At 43.2% G+C, this 25,948-nt stretch overlaps 2 protein-coding genes across 5 annotated transcripts in view; one reads left to right on the top strand and one right to left on the bottom strand.

The window, feature by feature from the left end:
- The window catches only part of RCL1 (RNA terminal phosphate cyclase like 1), a 103,097-nt gene that overhangs the window by 67,336 nt on the left and 9,813 nt on the right, over positions 1-25,948 (bottom strand). The window contains exon 7 of one of the 2 annotated variants that reach the window (XM_045021905.1): positions 20,509-24,098. The exons of the other annotated variant lie outside the window; for it this stretch is intronic. Coding sequence (XP_044877840.1) covers positions 23,997-24,098 — 102 coding nt within the window. The 3' untranslated portion in view covers positions 20,509-23,996. Of the gene's footprint in view, positions 1-20,508; positions 24,099-25,948 lie in introns of those variants that run through there. 2 annotated transcript variants of the gene reach the window in all.
- AK3 (adenylate kinase 3) lies at positions 390-19,096 on the top strand. 3 transcript variants are annotated; one of them, XM_045021907.1, is made up of 5 exons: positions 390-712; positions 12,392-12,511; positions 15,372-15,544; positions 16,971-17,089; positions 18,694-19,096. In XM_045021907.1, exons 1-5 carry the CDS (start codon positions 565-567, stop codon positions 18,815-18,817), a joined length of 684 nt encoding a protein of 227 aa, XP_044877842.1. In that variant the 5' UTR covers positions 390-564; the 3' UTR covers positions 18,818-19,096. The 3 variants fall into 3 exon arrangements, with proteins under 3 accessions (XP_044877842.1, XP_044877843.1, XP_044877844.1); XM_045021908.1 differs by lacking the exon at positions 390-712 and adding an exon at positions 3,214-3,234; XM_045021909.1 differs by lacking the exon at positions 390-712 and adding an exon at positions 6,742-6,760.

Below are 25,948 nucleotides of genomic sequence, written 5' to 3' on the forward strand. Positions count from 1 at the left end.
CTTCCCCCTTCCCTTCCTGCCTCTGTCTCTCTCCCTCCGACTTTTCTTCTTTCCCTCCTGTCACCCAACGAGCCCAGGGAGCCCGACCCAGGGCCAGCAGCTAAGCTAGGGGCTGCTCTGCCCTCGGCTGCCGTGTGAGTGTTCGATGGGGCATGAGGCGCCTTTTAGAACCAGCGCCACTTTCTCCTACCAGCTTCCCCGCCCCGCCTCCAGCCTGCAACCTCCCAGGCCCAGCGCAGCGGGGAAGGGCCGGGGCCGCCTGCTGTAGGGAGTGTGGGCTCGGGGGGAGCTCGAGCTGCTGGCTGGGGTAGGGGGAGAGACGGGGGGGCCCTGCTGCAGCGGGGAAGGGAAGGCTGGAGGCGGGGAGGAGGGGCTGGGCTGGGCTTTCTAGGCAGCGCTTCCACTTCCTGGCCCCGCGAGTGCAGCGCGGTCCCGCAGCAGCAGCAGCTGCCTCCCGCTGAGCCCGCACCCGCGGCACTAGCCCTGCTGCAGCCCCAGCTGAGGCTCCCGGGGCGCCGGCCAGCGGAACGGTTCCCTCCCCGCGCCCTAGCGCGGCGGCTCGGCATGGTGGTGCAGCAGCTGCTGCGGGCCGTGATCATGGGCCCGCCGGGCTCCGGCAAGGGCACCGTGTCCTCCCGCATCGTCAAGCGCTTCGCCCTGAAGCACCTCTCCAGCGGGGACCTGCTCCGGGACCACCTGCAGAGAAGGACAGGTAGGGGCGGGCGGGCTGGCTGGCAGGGGGCACAGGCAGCGGCAGCAGCAGCCGTGTCTCCTCCCAGAGGCTGCGGGCCCTGCAGAGCCTGAGGCTGGCTGGTGAAGTGACCCTGAAAGGGGGGATGGTTGAGCTGGCACAGGGAGGATCCGAAGTCCAGTAAGACCCCGTGTACCCAGCCTACCCACCCCTGGCTGTGGCATTTATCCTGTCGCCAAGGAACGGGAGTGCTAGGAGCTGCCCTGTGTAGTGACAGCCCAGCTCCTTACGCCTGAATGAACTGGCTGTAGCCACAGGTGTCTGGGTAATGGGGATCCTGCTGTCCCCTGCTCCCTTGCCTAGAGCTGAACTTGAATTCCCTTCGGGGACTGTGTGGGCCCTTTGTCCTTCTGAGATCAGTAAATCAAAATAGCCTGTGGTGGCGTGCGTTCACTGCACTCAGTGAAGAGTTTGCTTGGGTGTCCTTGGCCATAACTCTCTTACTCAGGTTGCATGCTAGTGGTCCACCCATTCCTGCTGCCAGCTGTTTGCATTTCAGTGGTGAAACAGTTGCATGCTTGTTAACAAATCTCCACTGTTTGAGATGCCTGGCATATCTTTCCTCCAGAGGTACCGAGTGCTCACATCTCCGATGGACTTCAGTCGAAGTTTTGGGTGCTCTAAAAACCAGGGCCCAAGTTATTGACTTTGGAACAGAGCCATAACTAGGTATTTTTGTGCCCAAGGCAAGAATATAAAATTGTGCCCTCCCCCAGGGCCGGCTCTTTGGTGGTGGGTCCCTCAGTCCCTCTCGGAGGGAAGGGCCTGCCACCGAATTGCTGAAGAATGAATGAAGCGGTGGCGGTAGAGCCTGTGATTTTGGGGGGTCAAACTCATGATTTTTGGCTGCTTGGGCTGGTAAAGTTGCTTCCAAGATGGTCTTTGGTTCCAGTCCAGTTCCAATCCAGAGAGGGACTCACAGGTTAAGAGACGAGGGAGGTGCTGGATATCAGCAGTGGCCACTAGGGATCAGCATGTGTCCTGAGAATGCTGGGAGTTCAGGTCTGCAGGGCAGGATCAGGGGTGGCAGGTTTGTGGAAATTTTGGTGGTGCCCAGAACCCGCCCCCGCCCAAACTCGGCCCCCCCGACCTGCCCAAGGCTCTGGGAGGGAGTTTGGGTGAGGGAGGAGGTCTGGGGTGCAGGCCCTAGGCTGGGGCAGGGGATTGGGGTGCAGGCTCTGGGAGGGAGTTTGGGGATGGGAGGGGGTGCAGAGGGAGGGGGTACAGATTCTGGGAGGGAGTTTGGAGATGGGAAGGGTGCAGATGGAGGGGGTGCAGGGGTGAGGACTGTGGGTTGTGACTGCAGATGAGGGTTTCGGCGTGTGGGAGGGGCTCAGGGCGAGAGTTGGGGTGAGGGCTCTGTCTGGGGCTGGGAGGTTTGGGGTGTGGGAGGGGCTCAGGGTGAGAGTAGGAGTGTGGGGGATGAGGGCTCTGTCTGAGGCTGGGGATGAGTGTTTGGGATGCTGGAGGGGCTCGGGCAGAGGGTCCAGGTGCGGGGGGATGAGGGCTCTGCCTGGGACTGGGGATAAGGTGTTTGAGGTGTTGGAGGGGCTCAGGGCTAGGGCAGAGGGGCTCAGTGCAGTGGGGGTGTGAAAGCTCTGTCTGGCAGTGTGGGTTCTGGGGTGGGGCAGAGCTGGGGAAGAGTTTGGGGTGCAGGCAGGCTGCTCCGGGGACAGGGGACAGAGAGGAGGACTCCCCCCAGCCCTTTCCCTGCCGGCAGCAGCAAGCGCTGGGGGAGGAGCTCCCCTTCCCTGACCCCCCAGCAGCACACTCACCCCCACCACTGTCACTGCATGTGCTCCTGGGGCCCCTCTCAGGTCCAGGAATCTCCTTTGCTTCCCCCATAGTGGGTGCCATCGGGTGTTGCGTGCACCTCCTCCCCTGCTGTTGCCCCTGACTGTAGCCTCACTGGGGGTGAGGGAAGGGGCTGCCTCCTTGCCCAGCATGGGGCAGGAGTGGTGACGGGTGGGGGGCCCCCTGTGCTGGTGGAGGGTCCCGCTGGAAAAGGGAAGGGTCTGAGGTGGAAGGGCAGGCTCAGAGTCAGTCTGCCCTGGCAGTCGAGTTGGGGGGCACTAGGACCCTGCGGCAGCAGTTGCTGCAGGGAGGCAGCATGGAGCTGCAGGGGAGGGGCGGGGCTGGGGAGCAAGTTGGGGCCCAGGGACACTCGGGGAAGGTGCGGGGGGTGGCAGGTGGGGCCGGGGGGGGGGGAGATCACCCAAGTTATAAATATCTCCACCGCTTTCTGTGCCCCTCAGCTTTGTGCGCCCGAGGCAAGTGCCTCACTCGCCTTGCCCTCATTATGGCATGACATCACAATTAGCAGGGGGACTTCTGAAGACTTGGGTTACAGTTTGTAAAGTGCATTGGGTTCTTTTGGGTCAGAAGGTGCTACATAAATGCGTGATATGATTAATAAGACCGACTGGGAGGGAGAGAGTGAGTCCAGAAGGAGACAACAGCTCCTCCTTTCAGAGATTCCAAAGGTTGGTAAGAGGGGAGTTTGGTTAAGGGACGCAAAAAATTGGGAGAGCTGAACTGGTGAAATGCAGGGGGGCCTTTTTGGTCATGTGTTTAAATTAAATAAAATACTTAAAAAGTGTTGAGGTGCTGAGAAACAAATCTGATGTGTACATATAGTTAAATAGAAACACAATCATCTGGAGGTAAGGGGGTAGATTTAGTGTCCCAAATAACTGGTTAAGCAGTCACATTTCATAATAGTGAAACACTGCTTCTTGGCAGTGATACTGATGACTTAAGGCTTTTTGTTGAATTCAGGGCTGTCATACTTTTTCTCATATGAACCATATCTTAATAGAGAAATTATCTTGTGAAACATGTCCCTTCTTATTCGTGATCACATAACATTCCTGTGGCAACTACAGTCACAGTTTACAGGGAAAAGTAATGGTGGTATTATTAGAAGCATTTTTAGCTGTTCCTTAATTCCCTTTCCTAGACAGTATCATGCAATTAGCTAATTATCCACAGGACACCCTCCCCCCGTCCCTATAGTCCATGGACCACAGTTGGATGAACTGTGGTTTAACCATTTTACTGCATTGGGTAGGTGGGGTAAGGTACAGTCCTGACACCACAGATGGAATGCTGGGAGCTTTACAGCAGAGAGCTTTATCAGGAACCAGCAGAAATGGGGTTAATATTACCTTAATTGTGCATATTTATAAAACGGTCATCTGTGTTTCACCTCTTTCTAATGTTTTGTTAAAAATAGATGAAGCATTGAGTGTGGCTGGACTCTACATGCAGTATAGGTTAAAGCATTCCCCTTAATTTTTCTTACAATGTTATCCATCTGCAGAGGGTTTTTTATGTGTTTGCTTTGGCAGCTGGCATGAAACTCATTTAATGCATGAATATCTCTGTGGAATATTTATATAAGAGGATTTTAATGTCTTGAAAGCACTTGGACATAAAGCAGTGCTCAGTAAAAGTACAGTGAATATTGTTCAGTGTTTAGTTCTAGTGGTTTTAACATTAAATTGTATCTTAAACCTAGACTCTTAGATGTTGTCCCTGGACAAGGCATAAAAAGTCTCATAAGCACGCACTGAGGTTCCATCTATACTGCATTGTTTCCTGTGGGCCGAGTCCTAACACCCATGGAAGTCAAAAAAGAGTTGAGATGACCCCTTAAGTTAGGGAATATTTAAAGGTGCTCACTGCTGTCATGGTTGTATTTGTAAGCATGGATGGGTTGTAGCTTCCTCCCTCCCCCCCCCCCCCCCACCAGGGCCGGCTCCAGGGTTTTTGCCGCCCCAAGCAGCAAAAAAACCGTGATCGTGATCTGCGGGAGCTCTACTGTCACCGCTTCAGTATTTGGCGGCAAGTCCTTTGCTCCGAGAAGGACCGAGGGACCTGCCACCAAAGAGCCGGACATGCCGCCCCTTCCCTGTGGCTTCCCCAGCACCTGCTTGCTGGGCTGGTGCCTGAAGCCAGCCCTGCCCCTCACCCCTTATTAGCCAAACATTATTTGACTTTTTAGTGACATAGGCCAAGATTTTCAGAAGTATCTAGTGATTTTGAGGTGCCTCAAATATTGGATGCCCAAACTCTGATGGGGGAGTGATAGCTCAGTGGTTTGAGCATTGGCCTGCTAAACCCAGGGTTGTGAGTTCAATCCTTGAGGGGGGCATTTAGGGATTTGGGGCAAAAATCTGTCTGGGGATTGGTCCTGCTTTGAGCAAGGGTTGGATTAAATGACCTCCTGAGGTCCCTTTCAACTCTGATATTCTATGATTTTTAAGAGGTCTGCCTTTTCAGAAAGTGCTAAGTACTTTCTTTCAAAATTAGGCCTCTTTAAGATGTCTCAGGTTCACCTACCAGAAAATGAGGAACCTGAAATCAGTAATTGCTTTTCAAAATGTTGCCTTAGTCTTGTGTCTTTAAAAACAAACAAACAAACACCAAACCCCTAATATTACCTTGTTTACAAGGAGCTGTTGTAACTGTGTCAGCAGTGACTGTTTAAAAAACAATGGGCAGAATTTTCAAATGTGGGTATTATCTACACTAACATTTTAATTGTTTGTAAGTAGTTGGGTTTAAACGTAGCTACGCTGTGTTTGGATACTGACTAATAATAATAGTGATGTCAGCTGATAGTCTTACTCCCATCAGCGTCTGATGGTAAGTCTTCACTACCAACATTAAAGTGCTGCCACGGTGGCTTTAATGTGGCTGTATAGTCGAGGCACCAGTGCTGGGAGAGAGCGCTGTAAAAAACCCACTCCCACAAGAGGAGTAGCTCCCATTGCTGGTGCACTGTCTATGCTGCCACTTAACAGCACTGAAACTTGCATCACTCAGGGTTGTGCTTTTTCACACCCTTGAGCAATAAAGTTTCAGCGCTGTAAAGTGGCAGTGTAGACAAGGCCTTAGATTGGTACACGGTTGTCTTTTTAAGACAAGCTAAACATTCCTAACATTGATAGTGATTGTAGTGTGGACAGGACACTCTAAGCATTCTTTGACTTGCATATAAACCTTCTCTTCAGTTGTCTTGGCAGAACAATTTGAGTTTATACAGGAGTGTATAGGTAATCGTTGATTTTCAGCACTTTGACGCTATAATGAGTTACGTAGGTATGAAGTATTCTTGCACTACCGATGCTATACCTATTGAGGTAACTAAAAGATTTCAGTCACTAGAGCAGTTAATCTAGCACCTTTCACAATTACCTAAAATTTTTCTTACGCGATTTTGTTCTATAGATTAAAAAGTAGTTGTGTAGTTTTAAAAAAAGTCATTCTCTCTCTCTCATATGAAATCAATTGGTTGGTTTTAATTTGCCCTACTTATATACATTCAGCTGCAAAGATCATTTTCCTTACCTGTTGCTTTGACTCTGTCGGCCCCTTTGCATCCCTTCACTGGCTCTCTTTTTTTCTTTCGCATCAAACATAAGCTACTCGTCTTTACTTTCAAGGCCCTGCATGGCCTATTTCCCCCTCTCTCCCTCCACCCCCGTACCTATTATCTCTCATTGAGGTGTTGACTCCCACCTCCGATCGGCATATGATCCCAGACACTGTTGCTCCCTTGTTAAATTTTCAGACAAGCACTATTGTTATTTCTCCTGTGCTACTTCTCACACTAAGTCGGTCCCTGTAAACACCTGCAAAGCTGCTACTTTATTTAAATTCCTTCTTAAAAATTCTCATTTGCTATGATGCCTATAACTAACTGGACAGTGGTTAGGCTGCTCTTGTGCTATCATGCGATCACTGCCTATCATGGTGACCAATATTGTCTCATTGTTTCCTTGTATTCCTACATCAGTCTTGTCTGTAGTTACCTGTTGTTTTGTTGTTCTGTGTTTAGACTGTAAGCTCTTTGAGGTTGTATTTGTACAGTGCCTATCACAGTGGAGAAGGAGAATAGAGAAGAGACTTTTGGAAGGCGTTATATAGCAAGATCTGGATCCCTTATATATTTTGTTCACTGGGAGGTCATTGGTGACCTTGAGGAGAGCAGAGCCATCTTGAGTGAGTATCAAGACAGAAGCCGAGAGAGTGGGTGTAGATGGCACACTCAAGAAGTTTGGTAACTGGGAGGAAGGGGATGGATGGGAGGCTATTTGGAAATGCCTCTCAAAGTTTTAACATTACTGTGTAGGAAAACTGGGGGTAACAATCTTGTTTTCCACAAAGAAATAAATAGTGGAAAAAACCCACATTTCTCAATTCTATAGCAGGTCTTATTTTGAAAAGCAAAAAGATTTACAACTGTTTACTAATCCATAGAAGGTTAACTAGAGTTAGACTTTGCCTTTTCAGCATCTGCCACCCTGTTAAAAACGTTGGCAAGGGTTCAGTTGTTGAAAAGAAGAATCCTATTGAATGCATGTTCTTGAGGGTCCTGAGCAGTCTGCATTTATTATCATGCTTTCCTGCTTTGGAGAGGAGATTTTGTGATCTCTTCTCTGTTGCTAAGCAACCTGTTGCCTGGTGAACATGGTCGAAATTTGTTGGCTCTGTGCAGTAACTTCCCACAAGGACACCCTAAACTATTGCAGAAGTTTTCTAAATAGACATCCATTTTATGCTTTTGGCAGGAACTGAGAATTATAATGGCTCTAGGTCCACAGTTCACCAGATCATGTCCTACATTATTTTCAGGGCCCAGATTTCTGTAAAAATGTATGGCCTCGTATACATGCAGGTTTTGTACCAGTATAACTATTTCAGTTAGCATGACCTTAGTGTGGATGTATTTATACTGGCATAAAGAGCCTTATTCAGGTAGACGTTACTCCTGACAGAATTCATATGGGCCACATTTTTCTGTTCCCCCCGTTCAGAAAAACGCCAAAAAAAAAAAACTGCCATGGGACACGTGCCTCTTCCCTGGCAGACCAGGCAGCACGTCTGTTCCAGCATGTCTGGAGCAGCCTCAGAGACAGGGTAGGGGGTCTGGGTGTGTGCGCCTGGGTGATTGATCACCGTGGGCGTGTGGGAGGCAGGGCTGGGGAGGGGGAGACAACTGCAGCTCACTGACGTGTTGGGTAACCAGATGTCCCGATTTTATAGGGACAGTCCCAATTTTTGGGTCTTTTTCTTATATAGGCTCCTATTACCCCCACCCCTGTCCTGATTTTTCACACTTGCTGTCTGGTCACTCTATTGGCATGGAAGTGTAGGGCTTTTTATTATGCACGAGGCAGAGTAGAGGCAGAAATGTAGCAGCCTGCCTGAGTTAATTGATCTCATTCTCTGAAGCAAAAATGTAGCAGACTGCCTAAATAGTAACATTGTTAATGTTTCTATTGTTAGTTAACTGTCAATTCTCCCAGGAGCATTCTCAGTCAATTCTCCCAGGAGCATAAAACCTGTGAAAGTTTTAAGGCCCCTACATTGCCAGAGTTATGTAAAGGAGCCTTATTATAAATGACAGTAAGGGAATCCTCAGATAGAAAGCACACAGATCTTCTTCACTTTTTTCTTGTGCTAGAGTGGCATAATAGAGTAGCTCAGGATTTATTTTACTTACCCATTTAGAGAGGGGGGGAAAGACTTTGAGGGCAAATAAAACTTTTAACAAGCAGTCAATAAAATATCAGGACAATCAGAACCAAGCACTTCTCAAAGTACCCAGCCAGGTCCAGGATAATGATTAGCAAAACTGTATGACTTTCATGTGTGAACGTCTGAGCAATTTAAAATGACATTTTACTTTTTTTCCCTCCCGTTTGGAGTTCTGTAATGTAATTTAAATGAAAATTCAGGGTTATAACTTGAATGCAGGGTATTAGTTACCAAGTGTTTGTAACTTAACTTTCATGTGTTTAGGAAATGCTGAATAGTTATTGTGACTTCTTTTTTCTGTATTGTAGTTTAAATAAATTACCAAAACAATTGAAACTGATGTGATTATATTGCATTATTTGACAAATAAAATATGCACAGAATCTCCCCAGGAGTAATAAGTTTATTCCCCTTCCCTGTCTGCACTTAGAGGGTGTACCACTTTAGTTGTATCAGTATAAGAGGTACAATTTGCATGTGTAGATGAGGCCAATGGTTCTCTGCTGCAGCAAAGAAATAAGGTATATAAAAGAATAGAGCCAGTTCCTTCCCCCACCCTCTCATATTGAGATCCTCTTTCCAGTTTGCAAAACACTCCAATTTTTGAAACACTAGGACAACCCTGGTGTTCCTGACACTGCTGCAGTGTTACAGCAGGGTTTAAACTAGCAAGGTTTTGCTCACAGTACGGACACTTCCCTTCCTGCTCCCCCCCACCCCAAAGAACAAAAAATGAAAACCCAGTCCCAATTGCTCTTTGTTTCATTGCTAAATGAAAATAGCTAAACTTGCACTAGAGTGATGAATCCAGCCCTCCGTGCTAGTAGCATGGGTCTGTAGTGTGTGCCTGCAATGTCATTAATGGGAATTCCCCACACTCCTTACTGCTAGAGCACCCGGGATAAAAGTAGTATGGCAGCAGGTGGAGAGTTGACATTCTTTAAAAGTGTATTTTAAAATACACTTTTAATCTGTCTTGAAGCAACTACTTGCTTGGCAGTTGCAGTAGGGGAATGTATGTTGTCCCTGCCCTTTTTCCCTAACCACACCCAGAACTGGGTGGGTATGGGATCCGTGCCAGTTGTGGCAAATGGAAATGTTAACAAGGGTGGGGAGCTCTCAGTAATGCTAATAAAGCAGGTTAAGCTAGGCATATGCATGATGAGCGCACGATGTTAGCACTGAGAGCTGGTTTCATGATATTGTGGTGGTGGTAGACACTGTTTACTAAATTACTTGAACTCGCATAAAATGAGAGGAATAGAGAAGATTGAATATTTGGATTTCTAAAATGTGTGACACAGTCTCCTCCAGGATAAGACACTCAGGACCAGCTTTAACTCAGCTACATTTCCCTAGTATAACACCCCTTGAATGAGAAACTTTACAGGATACTAGGTATTTGAGTCAAAGGTTTATAGTCTTTGCAAAATGTGTGTATATAGGATGATGTGGACAGTATAAAAATATATTCCTAGCCTGATTAGTATAGTAGTTGGCAGATTAATGCTTTCAGTTGTAGGTACTCTGCTCCTGAAGCCCTCCTTCATCTCTGGCCCCATTAGTAAAGTGATCACTTTGTGCCTGCATGAGAGGTTTTTAGATCCTGGCTACTCTGCAGTTTGCTTTTGGGTGGCTGGAGAAAATACTGTTTGATAAAGACTTGGAATTTCAATGCATGAGAGTTTTTTCCTGAGGAACTGTAGTGCCATTGACTGAGTTCCTGCCCTATGGCTGCTCTGGGGCAACTACCGTGGAGATCAAGTAGAGTGAGTTTATACAACTAAAACCTAAATTGCCCCACATGCTGTTGTGTGGGAACTGGTGGGACTGCAAAGGAGTGTAATCCCCTGCTTTGTGTTCCCCTGCCACCAAAACCTCAGGGCCCCAGCAGAGGGGAATATATGGTCCTAGGAGCTCCATTCTGTGGCGAAGAGAGGCTCGCCTTCCATTTTTATGAAGAAGATGTTCTCCCACCCCATGTAACTGTATCTAGCTAACCAGGACTAAACTCGTGAGGGCCAGGTTTCCATGTCTTCTTCCTTCTGTGTAGTGCTGATCATGGTGAGGGAAATCTTTCTGCAATGTAGGCAGAGTAAGGAAAACTGGGCCTTTTGGAGAAGGATGGGCCAAGAGCACATCCTGGGACTAGGAAAGGGGTAGCATGGGCACAAAGAAATAGAAGTTTCTGAATTCAAGTTGTTTTGATTTTAAAACTGCCATGACTTTGAATTTGATCGTTCCTAGACTTGGGATATTTGAAATCTGGACCTGATTGGTGTGGCTGATGTCCATCTCTAAGTGAAAGTGTTATTTCAAAGCCTAGTTGTGAATATGAACACTTTGCCTTAATTAAGGAAGATGTTCCTGCCCTTCTATTGCTGCTTTAAAAACAAACAAAACCTGAAGGCCACTTTTTCCAGTGCTTGAGTGCATCAGTTGCGAGGCATGTGAGACTTGCTAAGGAAGGAGCTAGTAATACTCTGTAAATGGAAAGCTTCTGTTTCTCTTCAGGTTTGCTTACTGCCATTGTCACCATAGTACTTGAGTGCCTTCTCCTAGGTCTTTAAGCATACAGAAAACTGTAATTAGATGAACTACAGCCAAGATCTTAAAAATTGTAAGGTTTTGGCACTTGCAGTTTTTCGTTTTTTTCCCATCTCCATACAACTCTCCTGTTTGGGGTCCTGTAGCTAGCTCAAGAAGAAAGTAAGTATCTGAATGAACAGTCATGATCCAGTTCTGAAAATCCCCCATGTATAAAATCAATCATGTTCTACAGTGCGAGGACTGGGTCCTAATTTCATAGTTAAAGGACAGAAGGGACTATTAAGATCCTCTAGTTCAGTGGCTCTCAAACTTTCCAGACTAATGTATCCCTTTCAGGAGGCTGATTTGTCTTGCATACCCCCAATTTCACTTCACTTAAAAATATAAAAGTGTCACAGCACATTATTACTGAAAAATTGTTCACTTTCTCATATTTACCATATAATATAAAATAAATCAACTGGAATATAAATGTACTTTCATTTCAGCATATAGTATATAGAGCACTATAAACAAGCCATTGTCTCTATGAAATTTTAGTTTGTACTGATTTTGCAAGTGCTTTTTATGTAGCCTGTTGTAAAACTAGGCAAATATCTAGATAAGCTGATGTACCCCCTGGAAGAGCTCTGTTTACCCCTAGGAGTATCCATACCCCTGGTTGAGAACCAATGATCTAGTTGACCAGGATAACATCAGCCAAAGGACCTCATCAAATAATGTCTGCATCAGACCCCTAACTTCTGCTTAAGCTATAGCATATTTACATAGCAATTTGTGAGGGCATGTTTTGTGTACTTTGTGTTTTTTGAAGAAATCAACCATAATAAATGGTTGCCATCTAACCAAACCAATGAGGGAGTGCTGGTACTAAATGTTAGTCAATACCTTGTGAATACAATAGTGTCCACAAACAATTTATGAAAGCAGATATCACTTATAAACACTCCCTTGTAAATCTGGATAAATTGAAAGAAATAACATTCTCTAACTATAGTGTTTCAAACACATGTTGCTTTCTTAAATACTCAAGGAGGCATCTAGTTGGAACTTAGATATTGTCTTTTAGTGAAAACATCATCCACCTGAAAAAGACATTAACATTCACCAGACTGTAGAACTTAATGCTAAACTACATGCAGAAAAATAGTCAATAGGACCTTAACTTTTTGAACAGGAAATATGAGGCCGAGTTAGGCCCTTTCATTCTTACTGGACCCCGTGCATTTGTTTTCCTGGTTTGTTCTACCTTTTTAAAGAGGCTCCACTGGTGACTCTCCTGTTTTCAGTCTTAGGACCTGGTCCTGCAAACACACACATGAGTAACTTTACTCAGTGTGAATAGCTTCACTGGCATCTGCTTTAAGTTGTAGTGAAAATGAGGGGGAATTTTTTTTTTTTTTAGATTTTTAAAAGATACCACGTGTATCACTGATAATTCGCAACCCTTCCACCCTCAGGCTTCTGACCTACAGTTATTTGTAGATTTCTGGGCTGCGAGGGGTATTGCTACATTGGTATATGTTTGTTTTGCTTCCATAGAGGTCGGTGTCATTGCCAAGACCTACATCGATCAAGGGCAGCTTATTCCAGATGACCTCATGACACGGCTGATGTTGAATGAGCTGAAAAATCTACACCGGTACCACTGGCTGCTGGATGGTAAGTTAAGATACAAGGAGAAATCATTTGTGTGTGAGGAAAAACAGGAAATGTGAAAGGGACAAAATCTTTCCAATCTACTTCTATGACAATTAGTGGACACTTAGTAATTATGCCAGGGTCTTGAGAGTCAGAAAATCAGAATTCTGCTTCTGACTCTTCCATTAACCTGCTATGTGACCTTGGGGAAATCACAGCCTCTCTGCCTCAGTTTCCCCATACATAAAATGTGGATAATAGTATGTATTCTACTTTACAGGGATAGTGTGAAGCTTAATTAATGTTAATAAAGGGTTTTGTGATTCTTGGATGGAAGGCAAAAGATCAAAATGGTATTGGGTTCATACAGGGCCTATCACAATGGGGATCTCGTCCATGACACTGGCTCCTAGGTCATATGGTGTAATACAAATAGCAGAAATTTTGTTCTAGAAGTTTTTTCTTTTTTAAAAAAATCCTTATTCTTTCAGGGTATAACCATTTTTTTTGCAAAGTTACAAAGTGAAACAGTCAAGCCACAAAGTTCCAAAACTGAGATTACACTCACACATTCAGTTGTGCCCTCTTGTATGTACGCAGTCCGAAATTACATGTTTACATACTGGCTTGTCTTTTTCCCCAGCAGGATCTCTATCTTGTTGGAATACATAGGTTTAATCCTGTGAGTGAATGGGGGCAGGAAATACCTACTCAATAAGACAGATGTTCTTCAGATCTGTGCCTTACTTTTAGACACATTTGATGTCAATTGCAACAGTGTGAATCTGAATGTGCAGCCGTATAGCTGACAGCATTTTTGGCCCTCACTGGACAGAATGAAGCAAGGCTCCACAGTTGAAACATGCTGTCCCCATGTCCTCTCTCGGTTTAGATTGCAAACTCTTTGGGACAGGGACCTAAGGCCAAAATCATTGTTGGTGTAATTCAATGGAGTTCAATAGAGTTTATATGCTATGTAAATAATATTGGTCTACTAAACATGTTCATCTGAAAATCCTTAGTTCTGTAACTGCAGTTCATCATGGATAGCTCCAGGGCAGACTGAGTTGCTTACTGAGCTGCTGATATGGCAAAGTATGAGTTTCCATAGGCTGAAAACAGTTTATTGGCTTACTGAACCACTGCAGATGGAGAGACTTATAGGCACTGAAGTGACCTTTTTAGAGTAAGGTTTCTTTTTGCAGAGCTGTAAATGCTTTTCCGCTGCACTCAAACTATATCCATTGTTCATTGTACCTCTGCATATACTTTTTGGGGTTTGTATACGTACCTTTTTTGATATAGCAGTGGGTCAAATATGATTTCACTGAAATGGTACTTACTGCACCTTTCATCCAAGTGTCTTGAAGCACTTCAGCTCTCATAACAACCCTGTGAAGTGTAAAACCTGTTTTCCAATTGAGTAAACAGAGGCACAGTATGGCTGAGTGACAAAGTCACAAAGTGAGTCAGCAATAGAGCTGCAAGTCCCAACTCTCACACATCTAATTTATTAGACACCTTCCCTCATCTACAGGTCATCTCGGAAATAGAATGAGAGGATTACCTGTTGTAACACAAATGGGATCTGAAGGACTGTAACATATACACACAAAGTGAAGTATTTGGCATAAGTGAACCAGTTCCTCGCTTTGTGGCATGTCATTAAGATGAAATACTAGCTGTAAGGCCTTCTCAGATTTTTCAATATGTGCTTTGTTGTAAGGCTCATTTGCCTTATTTGTCCTTACTCTGGTGATAGGGCAGTAATTGCCATTTCCTAATACTACACAAAAATGGCTTTCTTCAGTTTAAACCTGCTAGAGCTTGTCTACATGGGGAAATTTACTGCCATAGCTAAAACAGAATTAGATATACTGGAATAACTCACCCTATGGACACTATTCCAGAAAAGTAATTTTTATTCTAGAATAATAGCAACAGTGGAATAGTTGCTTCTGCTGTAGCTATTGCTGGTCAATTGCCCCATGTAAACAAGGCTTTAGAAATAGGTGCTTAAACTCCTTGTGCAGAGACATTGGTTCCCTTTCTCTTCTTTCTCTCAAGGTAGATTAGGTTTATTCAGGAATGAAGATGTTATCTTAAAGACACCCCATTGCTCAGATCTGTTATTAATCTGAAATAATTTGATTAAAATTAACTATTGCCTTGATTCAAAAGTATGGTTGAAAGGGCAAAAAAAATCAGTATATTTCTAGTTTTTGTTAATGATGCCACAGACTCCTATACAATCTAAGTAAATATTTTTACTGACTTTGTTCTTTAGTAGAACTTTGGACACTAGATAGTTTAGGGCAGAGCCTGTTGTTCCAGGGATTATGTTGCTTAAAAGGAAACTAACATCTCCAGTAAACTTCAGTGGTGACACAAAGGATGAATTTGACCCTTTATGGCTACTACCAGTTACTTCCCTACTTAGTCCTGACTTTTGCACTACTTTGGAAATAAATCAGTTTTGTAATGAATGTTGAGATCACCCAGGCTGCTCAGAATGGATTTTGTGGAGAACTTTTCAAAATCTGATGTCCAGTCAAAGTGGCCAGTGATGGAACAAAGATGAATGGGAGGAAACAGGAAATAAAAGCAGCTATGGATTTTTACTTTGTCTTGGAGGTAGCTGGCAAGTGAAATGAGGAAAGAGGGTAGGAGAGGGCTAGCAAAGGGGAGTGGAGACACTCTAGGACAATATCCAGAAAAACTAAAGGGGGTGAGGTAACCCCAAGTAAAGTGATACTCCAGAGTAGAGATTGTTGTGCTATCTGACTACCAGTTTCTTTTATGTTGGATCCAGGCCATTTACTATGTGTTAAATAATGTAACTCTGCCTTTGCTCTCCTACTAGTTTTATTTTTCCTTAAAGGTTTTCCCAGAACAGTTCCACAGGCAGAGGCTTTGGATGAAACATGTCAGATAGATACTGTGATTAACTTGGATGTGCCATTTGAGACCATTAAACAACGGCTCACTGCACGCTGGATCCATCCTGCTAGTGGCAGAGTCTACAATCTTGAATTCAATCCTCCCAAAGATGTTGTAAGTGTTAAGTTGTAAGATGTAAAGCTAAGTGTGAGTTGTGATTGTATTTATCTAATGCACCTGGAACCCATTCTTTCCCTACTTCAAGCAGAGGTCCTGGAATTATAATATGCATATTATGGTGCATTGAAATAGTTTGGAACAGGAGTGAAATCAAGAAGTGGATTCTTGAATGGTTGAAATGCAACAGAGTCCTTATAAGAGCATGATGCTTTTTCATTACTGACTTTTGATATGCTTATCACAGGATGCTACTGGTGCACTTTGTTAAAGTATTTTAAAAACAATTCCAAAACTACTTGCTAGTATAACTCTCAGGTCAAATCAGCTTAATAAATGGCTAGTCAAAACTGTTAAGAGAACGCTTAGGTTTCAGTGTCCCTCAGGGGCGGCTCCAAACCCCAGCGCGCCAAGCGCGTGCTTGGGGCGGCGTGCCGCGGGAGGGCAGCAGGCAGCTCTGGTGGACCTCCCGCAGGCGTTCCTGCGGGAGGTCCACTGGAGCCGCGGGACCAGCGGACCCTCCGCAGGCAAGTCTGCAGGAGGTCCAACGGAGCCGCGGGACCAGCGACCGCCAGAGCGCCCCCTGCGGCGTGCCGCCCTGCTTGGGGCGGCGCAATTCCTAGAGCCGCCCCTGGTGTCCCTTATACTTTGGGCCAAATTCTGTCCTCTGATATACACAAAAATGACTTTAATGAGTGTTGCATGTGTGTAAGTGAGGGCAAAACTTGTATCTCATGTAGGATTAAGTTCTAATGACTTCCACTTGTTAGCAGTAGCCTGAGAAGACATTAGTGCTGTTTTAAATCACTCAACCTCACTATTTTAAGATGTAAAGTGCCTCCAAAAAAAATTGAAAGTGCAAGGTGAGGTTCAAGTAAAAACCTGCTATTTAGGCCCATGTTCTGTTTGGTCATTCCTGCAAATGTTCTGCTGTTGGTTTTTATGCTGTTTGCTGTACACTAATCATTGTAACATCTCTTCCATATTCTAACTTCCAACCATATGGCCATGCTGCTCTTCACCTTTTACAATCTGTTCTCAGAGACCATAAATCATATCTGCCTTTTAGTTCTGCCAGTTCATGACGTTACTGAAATAATTCTAGACATCCATTCTGCTCCACCATACATCAAGGGTCACTATGCATAGGTTCCTGTGTGTAGTACATGTGACTTCACTGACTTGTGCTCCTCTACTACAATCTGAAAACCACAGCTACTCCATGCATCTGGTGTTTGAGGAAGTATCTTTTGTAAACTGCTGAAAGTAAACGTCTCACCAGATAAGATATGGATGGTAGCTTGTCCTCTAGTTTAGCTGAGAGCTGTTTTTTCTTTGACTAACTAGAAATTGATACTAACAGAATAACACAAAGTCCACTTAAACAGATATATAAAGCCATTTTGCTCTTAACCACAATTAGGGCCTTGATGATATTACCAGAGAGCCACTTGTTCAGCGTGATGATGATAAGCCAGAGACTGTTACCAAGAGACTGAAGGCTTATGAGGCACAGACAAAGCCTGTTCTGGACTATTACCGGTAAGTAGTAAATAAACAAAAATACTTCTCACCACATTAGAATGAACAGGAACATCTGTTTTTCTCTTAATGCACAAATACCACATTGGTGAATAACTACTTAGCATTTAAGTCACTTTCCCTCTCATAATGGCATATGTTATATTACTGGTAGATCCCCCTATTTACTTGATTAAAACCTCTTTTCCAATAGTACTTCAGGAACTAAAAGGTACAGTCATGTATAGCACCTTTTACTGCAGTCATAGGAAGCTTTACAGTAACAATCAAAATGATCAACACTTCAAAAGCAAGGGCAAGTTCCACAATTGTGGAGCTCTGTTTCAGTAGCTATTTTCTTCCCAGAATTTTCATTGTATCAAATGTCTGCCAATTGTTTGTTTTTACCTCACTGGCTGGTCAAGGACTTAGGGTAGTAAAAGTTGCTAGGGGATAATGGGCTAAAAATCAGTAAGATGAGACATGAGTGGGTAGAAAAATTTGTGAATACATACAAAATTTGAGTCAGATACTTTAAAAACAGGAGTGTGATATGAACATGGTATGCTGCACTGCAGGGGGAAAGTGGGGAGAGAAAAGTATTCAAGCCTTGGAATAGTTGATGGGTTTTTCCAAATCTGTCTCTTTAAGCAAAGGTGCTCTAGTTAATGTGCAGATATCTTATGAATACCATTGGGGTAATAATGGATGTAGATGTTAATAGACATTTACCCAAATACTACATTGACTGTTTGTCACTCAATAGTCCAAAGCCTCCCAGTAATTTCCCTGCATGTCTTGGACAGGGAGGGAGTGCTTTCTCTGGAGAGAAGAGGTTGGAGAGGGTACTTTAGGTCAGCAATGGTTTTACTGACTTCAGTGGACTTCCTTGAGGGCACAGATGTATTTTATCAAGTCATAGTATGACGACAGTGTACTCTATGTAATAATGCCATTGACAGAACATCTATGTGGCAACTAAACAGACACTCCCAAGGCAAATTCTAGTTACAGCTTTACTCTGTTTACATGAAATAACTTTAAAATTTAGTATTTTGCCCACTGGGCTATATATAACAATGACATAGCCCTAAAACAAGGCTTTTAGAGGCAATCAAATACAGTCTGTCATTTTATGTTCAGCAATGATTATGTAGTATCTGTTTACCTTAGGACCGACCCTTCATTAGCCCATGAAAACTTATGCTCAAATTTGTTAATCTCTAAGGTGCTACAAGTACTCCTGTTCTGTTCTTTTTGCTGATAAAGACTAACACGGCTACCACTCAAACCTTCATTCTTTGTTTCCATTTTCTTCATAGTTCTGTAGTGACTACGTCAGAGTGCTTTTTGTCCTTTGGAATAGACCAGATCTGATATGGTCACTAACTTCACTCTCCCTTTCATGTGTACCACTCCAGAAACAGCATGAAACCTTTGACATCCCTAGTTACTTTTTAGAAAACAGAAGGTTGCTCTTGGGGCTGAACTCTTACATGTCAACAATGTTGCTAATACTCCTCCACCTGGATAACCTTTGAAGTATCTTTCAACTCTGAAGTGGAGATGCTGATAGAATGGACAACACTGATTTGTTTACATTTGTTCTTTTGTCTCCCCTTTAGGAAGAAAAGTGTACTGGAATCTTTCTCTGGAACAGAAACCAACAAGATCTGGCCAATGGTGCATGCTTTCCTCCAAACCAAATTACCAGAAGTGAGCCAGGAGGAAGCTGCCCCACACAGATGAAGTTGGATCTTTATTGATAAGCACAAGCTACCGGCTGTCTCCATTTTCAGAGTGATTCTGTCCAGAATGTTAGAAACTTGCAAAAATTCATGGTTTTGTTTTACATGCCAAATGGATCAGTAGCTAAGACCTAATTTCAAACTGTCACCCCTCAGCTTTTCAACTTTGTGCATTCAGATTTCACTTCTCTCTACTAATTTTAAAGCTGTATTTTTATATTAAATTTACCTAATTCTTGTAAAATAGTGACTAATTGTAATAAAAGCAACTAAAGTTTTATGTCTGCATTTGCCAAAAAAGTCAGTGTCCTTTTTCTGAAACGCTTAGGTGGATTTTTAGAAAAATGAATTTGAGTAAAGGCACGCACATTTTTTGAAAAATGAATTTGAGTAAAGGCACGCACATTTTTTTCTCAACATGCATTAAGCAAGATGGCTTATAAAAACTCATGAGCAGAAGTGTTCAAAATTCACATTACAGCAAGTGTCACAACTGCTCATGCTTACCAAGCACCTTTCAGCAAATGTAGAACAATGCATATTTATACTGTACTTACTATACTGTGGAAAAGATGCCTTTAGCTAGATACTGTGGATACCAAAGTCATGTAGCGAAAGTGGTGTAGCTGGAGGCTGAGTAAGGAAAACAATGATAACTTTCTCAGAGCTGGTTACAGTTCAAACTCCTGTACTTGTTCGTAGGATTAGGTTGTCTTGATAGCCCCACTCTTCCGAACTGGATCATTATCACAAGGTAAATCACACACTGAAAATTTGAAGTTTCCAGTATCAGTGGTGTTACCAGTAACAGTATCCCAATGTACCATTCTGCCCCCATGGAATTAATTCAACAGGCAATGGAAAACTGAAACTTTGCTTATGATCATGGTAAGGATTTTGTACCTCACCTGGTAAGCTTTCACAAAATGGCTTAGGCAAATGGTGACCAGTCACTTTGAACAGTGCAGAAAATTTGTCTGGAAAACTTAATAAAAAACCCATTCAATGAAAGGGGAAAAAAAACTTGACAGCTGTATGAGATTTAGGCACATGAGTGCAGAGCATACCAGACTTAATATTCAAAGCCATGAATTTACAATGTGAGGTCAAGAAAAAGGTCAAGGTAACTTTGGCTACATTCCTAGCCCACAAGGAGATAATTCTCTTTAAGGATCTGTACCCTCTAGTAGTAGAGGAGTAAAATGAGAGTTCAGGAGAGCTATTGAATTACAAGGGAAGAAAGTAGGGCCAGATCCACAAAGGCACATAGGCTCCTGACTTCCACTGAAGTCAATGGAAATTAAGAGTACCAGTGCCTTTCTGGGGCTGGCCTTAGATATTACACATCTAGTTAGACTACTCCAGCAGTAGCAGCATGTAGATCTACTTGCCTGAAGGAAGACTAATCATTTGGGCTTGTACTCCTAGGAGTAATGGAATGTAATTCAGAAGAGTCAAGTTTAGAATGAAAAATTTGCTCCTGAGATCAATGAGGCTATGGCCTGGCCTCTTACTTAACATAAGAAGCCACCCTTATTTGAGAAGCTTGATTAGAAAAAGCACTAGAAAGCATACTAAAGAAAATGGATTAGAGATCTTATTTTCATGAATACAGTGAATCCTGAACATTGACACTATACAATAGTCAAGAAGGGGTTCTAGTCATCTTAAAATTTCAGTCACACGCAGCACTACAATAAAATGTTTTATTACAGAAAATTAAAATCTCATTTCCAAAGCAGTGGGGGAGAATCTTGCCACAAGAGTATTCAAGCTTCTTTGATTAAACATGTTAGCTTGACAAAGCATAGCTATCTATCTTGAAGCCTTTATTTATCCACATTTAAAGTTACAAAACTGACCTTTTTGCTATTTCACTCCACTAAGTTACAACATTAACAAAATTCTGACTACCTAGTTGCACCTAGAAGAGTCCCACTGGAAACAAAACCACATTTGGTGTGGTAGAGTAACTTTAATCCAGTTAATGAGGTTATAGAGCAAAGATTAAAACAATAGGGTAATAGTCTCTCCCGTAAGATTAATAGAGATGAGTACATTGCATATTTTGGTGGTAGGGAACCAGCCTCATTCCCATTCCACACTGGACGCTGATGGCTGAGGTGAACAGCCCTCTGTAAGCCTGGCTCTTTCAAATACCAAGCAGTCCAGATTTTTGTAGCTACTGCTAGTCTTTACAAGGAACTCCCATACCCATTTATTCAGCTTTACAGACTGTTGATTTCATTTCCCTCAATCCCACTTCTTCAGAAACTGGTCAGCAAGATCTGTACCGAAATCAATGTAATCATCACATCCAGATAGTTAAACTTTATGAAACCAGTATAACTGACAGCAGCCCATGCTGCTGAGAGCATCACTCCTCTCTGGTATTGATCCAAACAGGTCATCTACTAGTAGTGCCAGCACAGCTAAAATACTTTACAGTAGGGTTTTTACTCCAAAGTATTATCACCACCAGTACTGACACATTCCAAGAAAAGCATCTGAGGAATTTGGAAAGCTTTTCATTTGTTGTAAGTGTAAGGCTATTGAGGTAGGTACTGTTCAGTTTGGGTCCTTTTTTTTTTTTAAAAGAAAAGTGACAAATTTTGCAGCCACCAGCCTTTATGTCCTTAGAGACACCTCTAGACATACACATGTTCCTTGAAGACTAGATTCCTTTGGACAGTTGCCTTAGCATTCCCATACAAAACTTTGATTCCATATTTCCATTTGACACCAGCATTACTGGGGTTTCCAGACCATTTCCGGACAAAAAGCAACAGCTCTCCCCACCTTTGCACTAGCCTAAATGCACATTTCTTCACTTTCCATAAGAACAGGATATAGGCTGCCCTTTCTCCAAGATGGCCCTGAGGTTTTTAGCAGAAGTGTGTTCTGTTCTTCACATGCCTGCAACAACCTCAGGGCTTAGATACCAGAGCAACAGGCACCTGCAGATGGCATTTCAGTTCTTTCTGTAGGATACAGGATTAACTGTGTTTATGAGATGAATTACGGCATAGCTAGGTCACATCTCATACTGTGCAGACATTCTGAGGGGGAAGTTAGTGATAAGAGAAATGACATGCCCTTTTGCAATCTTTCTCTCACTGTATTCCACTGACACTACTCAGCTACAACAGGTTTTATAGCATTGGAGAATATACTCATGTTTTCTGCAGCTTTTGGCTAGAGCCCACTCAGAGCTGTTATCTTCTCTCAGTAAGGGATTGCTAGAGGGATCACAAGTGTTTAGGCTGGTGTACTGGAGACCTACAATTAGAATGTGCCACTAAAGTTGTTTCTGTATCTCAACCATATCACAAACACAGATCAGCCCCCTCATGCTAGTAGCTGACAGACATTTCAATGAAGGCCCAGCAAATGTTTTTGAAGCTTGACTGTTCTCACCCCAAAATTCCCATCCATAAGGCTTCTGTAGTACTTAAAAGAAGAAATGCTCTTATGGTTCTCTATAACCAAGCATGTGACGGGCCTGCTCCTCACAGAACATGGAGACAAAGGCCCAGATTGTGCTGGCCGGGGGGGGGGGGGGAAGGAGGTGGAGGAGGGAGAGGAAAGGAGAGCAGAGCAGAGAAGTGGTTCCGTTTCTGACACTGGTTCTGTGCCACCACTGGCCCCTGCATGCCTTAGGACAGACTAGGGGCCACTCCAAGGTATAACTACTGCCTGTAGTCACCCACTAGCAAAGAAAAGCCAAATCACAGTAGTTCTTCAAACTTGCTCCCTTCACTTGTGGCTACAGAGGGATTGCAGAGGAAGCTGACCAGCAATGCTAGTTCTGCATCAGCCTAGGTATGCTGTAGGCTGAGGAAATTTGGCTGCTTTCCAGCCCCTTTATGCCACTTAAGCAATGCAAAAGGGTTAGTAAGCAGTAGAGAATATGACTCAAGAAGTATATATAAACTAATACATTGCTATTAAGCATTCCTAATTGTTTTCAATATTTTTTTCACCTGTGTACACAGCCTCTATGTATCTGGGCTGTTTCAGTATAGGACTGACCCTCCCTGATACCACAGTACAAATGCCTAGATATTTTCTCATTTTACAGCAAAGCAGCAGTTTTGGATTGCAAAGACTGTTATGGCAAAATTCTGAAAATATTAAAGAGTTTGACCTTTGCAGAGCTCTAAAGCAGAGGGCTCTTAAGATACTGCCCTATATATGGTTACTCTCAGCAGTTAACCACTTGGCCTCAATCATTCGGCTGATATTGAAACAGAACTCTCTTCCTTTTAAACTGAGGAAAGCTTGAAATACCATAACAAATCTGAATTGTAAATCAATACTGTTCACTCAGTCTTTGGCACTCAGTCTTTCGTTGTTACTGGTATGAAGGAGAGAACCTGGCTGCAGTACAATCTTATCCTGAAGTTGTTTCCCCCACCCTCAATCTCCCTCACCCGAAATATTTATTCACACTGGAACTTTGTAATGCAACCTTAATATTTTAAGTTAACACTAAATGTTAGACAGAAGAATCAGCTTCTCAGTGACCATGCTGCTAGAAATGCAGCTCAAAACTCACTAAGCAATTATACACTTTGTCTCTAAAATGTACATAACTTGACAATCAGAAATAAGTCCTTTGTCTGAAAGCATGAAGTAAAATTTTAATCCCTGTAGTAGAGGTAAAAAAACCACTGCTTTAATCTGAGCCTCCAAGTTGATATCAGCTTTTGATTTATTGCTATTAATATGATAAAATTGGATTTGAGCGCTTACTATGTCAGCAGTATAGCATGAGTACAATTGTGATCTTTAGTATTCATAGAGCAAGACACGTCCATGTCCATAATAAAAGATTATCGCAGATTCCAACTAGAATCAACCACTTCTCGTAAACATTGTATTTGTGCAGATTTGTTTGTCATACTTTGATTCCTAAAATTAAGAATAAAGGCAAGTTTAAGTAGCAGAAACAACATCCAGTTTCACATTCGGTAACATATGAGAACCCCTCTCCTAAAAGAGGACCAAAAATCTAGCAGCACATTTTCAAACAAAATGACAAATGTGTTTCTGGATTACCCTCCTTCCAAAAACCAAAACGCAAAAAATAAAGTGCAGCACCCAGAAAAGTAAGTGTCAAGAAAAGAGCCATGTTCTTTTCTTTGTAATAAAAGTACTTGGCCTCAGTCTTAACAGTACTATATTGTGTCCATCATTTTGGGTTCCTCATCATCTCGGTGTACCAATGAGTTTAAATTAAAGAGACCTGTGTTTACGCAGCTTTGAAGAGAGTCTGCAGTCTGCAACAGGAGAAAACAACATTAATTCTACACAAGTAAATACTGAGATTCTAATTTTGCACCTTGTGCTTTCATGGTCAGTTGCCTAGCTCCCTTTAACTGTCTGCATCTCACACTCAGGACGCAAGTTTGAATGTGATGCATAAGGATTTGCCTGTGACTAATAGTAATGGTAATTTAGCTTATTAAAAATGTATCCCCATAAAATTTATGAAGTCTTTTGACTGTACTAAGCTTTTATTCATCTTGTATGGAAAGAGAACCTAAAGAGAAATATACATACAGTAACTCCTCACTTAAAATCGTTCCGGTTAACATTGTTTCTTTGCTACATTACTGATCAATTAGAGAACATGCGCGTTTAAAGTTGTGCAATGCTCCCTTATAACGTTGTTTGGCAGCTGCCTGCTTTGTCAACTGCTTGCAGAAAGAGCAGCCCATTGGAGCTAGCTGGTGGGGGCTTGGAACCAGGGTGGACAGCAGTCCCCCTATCAGCTCCCTGCTCCCCCAAGTTCCCTGTGCTGCAGCCACCCAGCAGGCTATCAATTGCCAGGCAGTTCAGTTGTCCCTCCCGGCACTGCGGTGTGCTGCTCCTGCCCTCTGCCTTGGAGCTGCTCCCAGGAGCCTCCTGCTTGCTGTGCAGGTAGGAGCAGGGGGTGCTAATGTCAGGGTGTCCCCCTCCCCCACTCCTGCCCCCCATCTCCACAGAGCAGTGAGGGACATGAAAGGGCTCAGGATGACAGGGCTCAGGATGAGGGAGGAAGCTTGCTGGCAGCAGCTGCTGTCAACTTGCTGATCTACTTAAAAAGGCAGTGTACTTAGAGTGGGGTCAGCGTATTTAAAAGGCAATGCACCTCCTTCTCTCACACACACTGTGTGTCTCTGCCATGCTGTCTCCCCTCCCACCATCCCTGCTGCCTTGTACAGTGTGAGGCTACATTAACAAGGTGTTAACCCTTGAGGGCTCAGCCGAGTGCTAGTTCATCATTTAGAAGCAAGGCATTCCCTGGGAAATATCCCACCGTCTGACTCCACCACCTCAATCAAGCTTCACAATCATCATTGCTGTGTACAGTATTAAATTGTTTGTTTAAAACTTATATGGTGTGTATATATATAGTCTTTTGTCTGACAAAAAAAAATGTTCCTAGAACCTAACATCCCCTATTTACATTAATTCTTATGGGGAAATTGGATTTGCTTAAAGTAGCATTTTTCAGGAACATAACTACAGCATTAAGCGAGGAGCTACTGTAATCCTATTCTAAGTTACCTCAGATGCAGGTGAACCTGTGTAAATAAATATCTTGATCAAAAGGATGTCTTAATTTTGACCCCATTCAACTATCCAAGTGGGGAAAAACCCTTCGGTTTCTTTTATGTCTGTGAGATAACCATTAAACTAACATTTAAATCATGCTTTGTAATCCAAAGCCACCTACACTGAAACCTCAGTGTTTTATTAAAAGTATCTTGCAGTTCCCATTCTCTTATCACAGGCTGCATTTTTCTTAGGTTTGATTACTTGTAGGTTTCCATTAATGAGAACATTATGCTCATTTTTACTTGGAAACTCATTTTCACCTCCTATAATATAAAATTCAAAATTTAATTACAGAATCATTTTTTTTTAAATTTTTGCTCCAGCATACTTGTGGCAGATAAAATTACTTGCGAGTAGATTAAGTATATGAATATCTAATGCATTAGGGCTGAATTATCAGGTTATAAAGTGCATTTGGATTTGTACTTGGATGCTATTTGGGGTCTAGGAGACAAAAAGATAGCTTTTTCAGTATCTATATGGAGGGCAAATAGTTTATGTACAGAATATTTAACTTTAGTCCCAG

Source organism: Mauremys mutica, chromosome 6 (assembly GCF_020497125.1).
Source record: "Mauremys mutica isolate MM-2020 ecotype Southern chromosome 6, ASM2049712v1, whole genome shotgun sequence".
Lineage (NCBI taxonomy): Eukaryota > Metazoa > Chordata > Testudines > Geoemydidae > Mauremys > Mauremys mutica.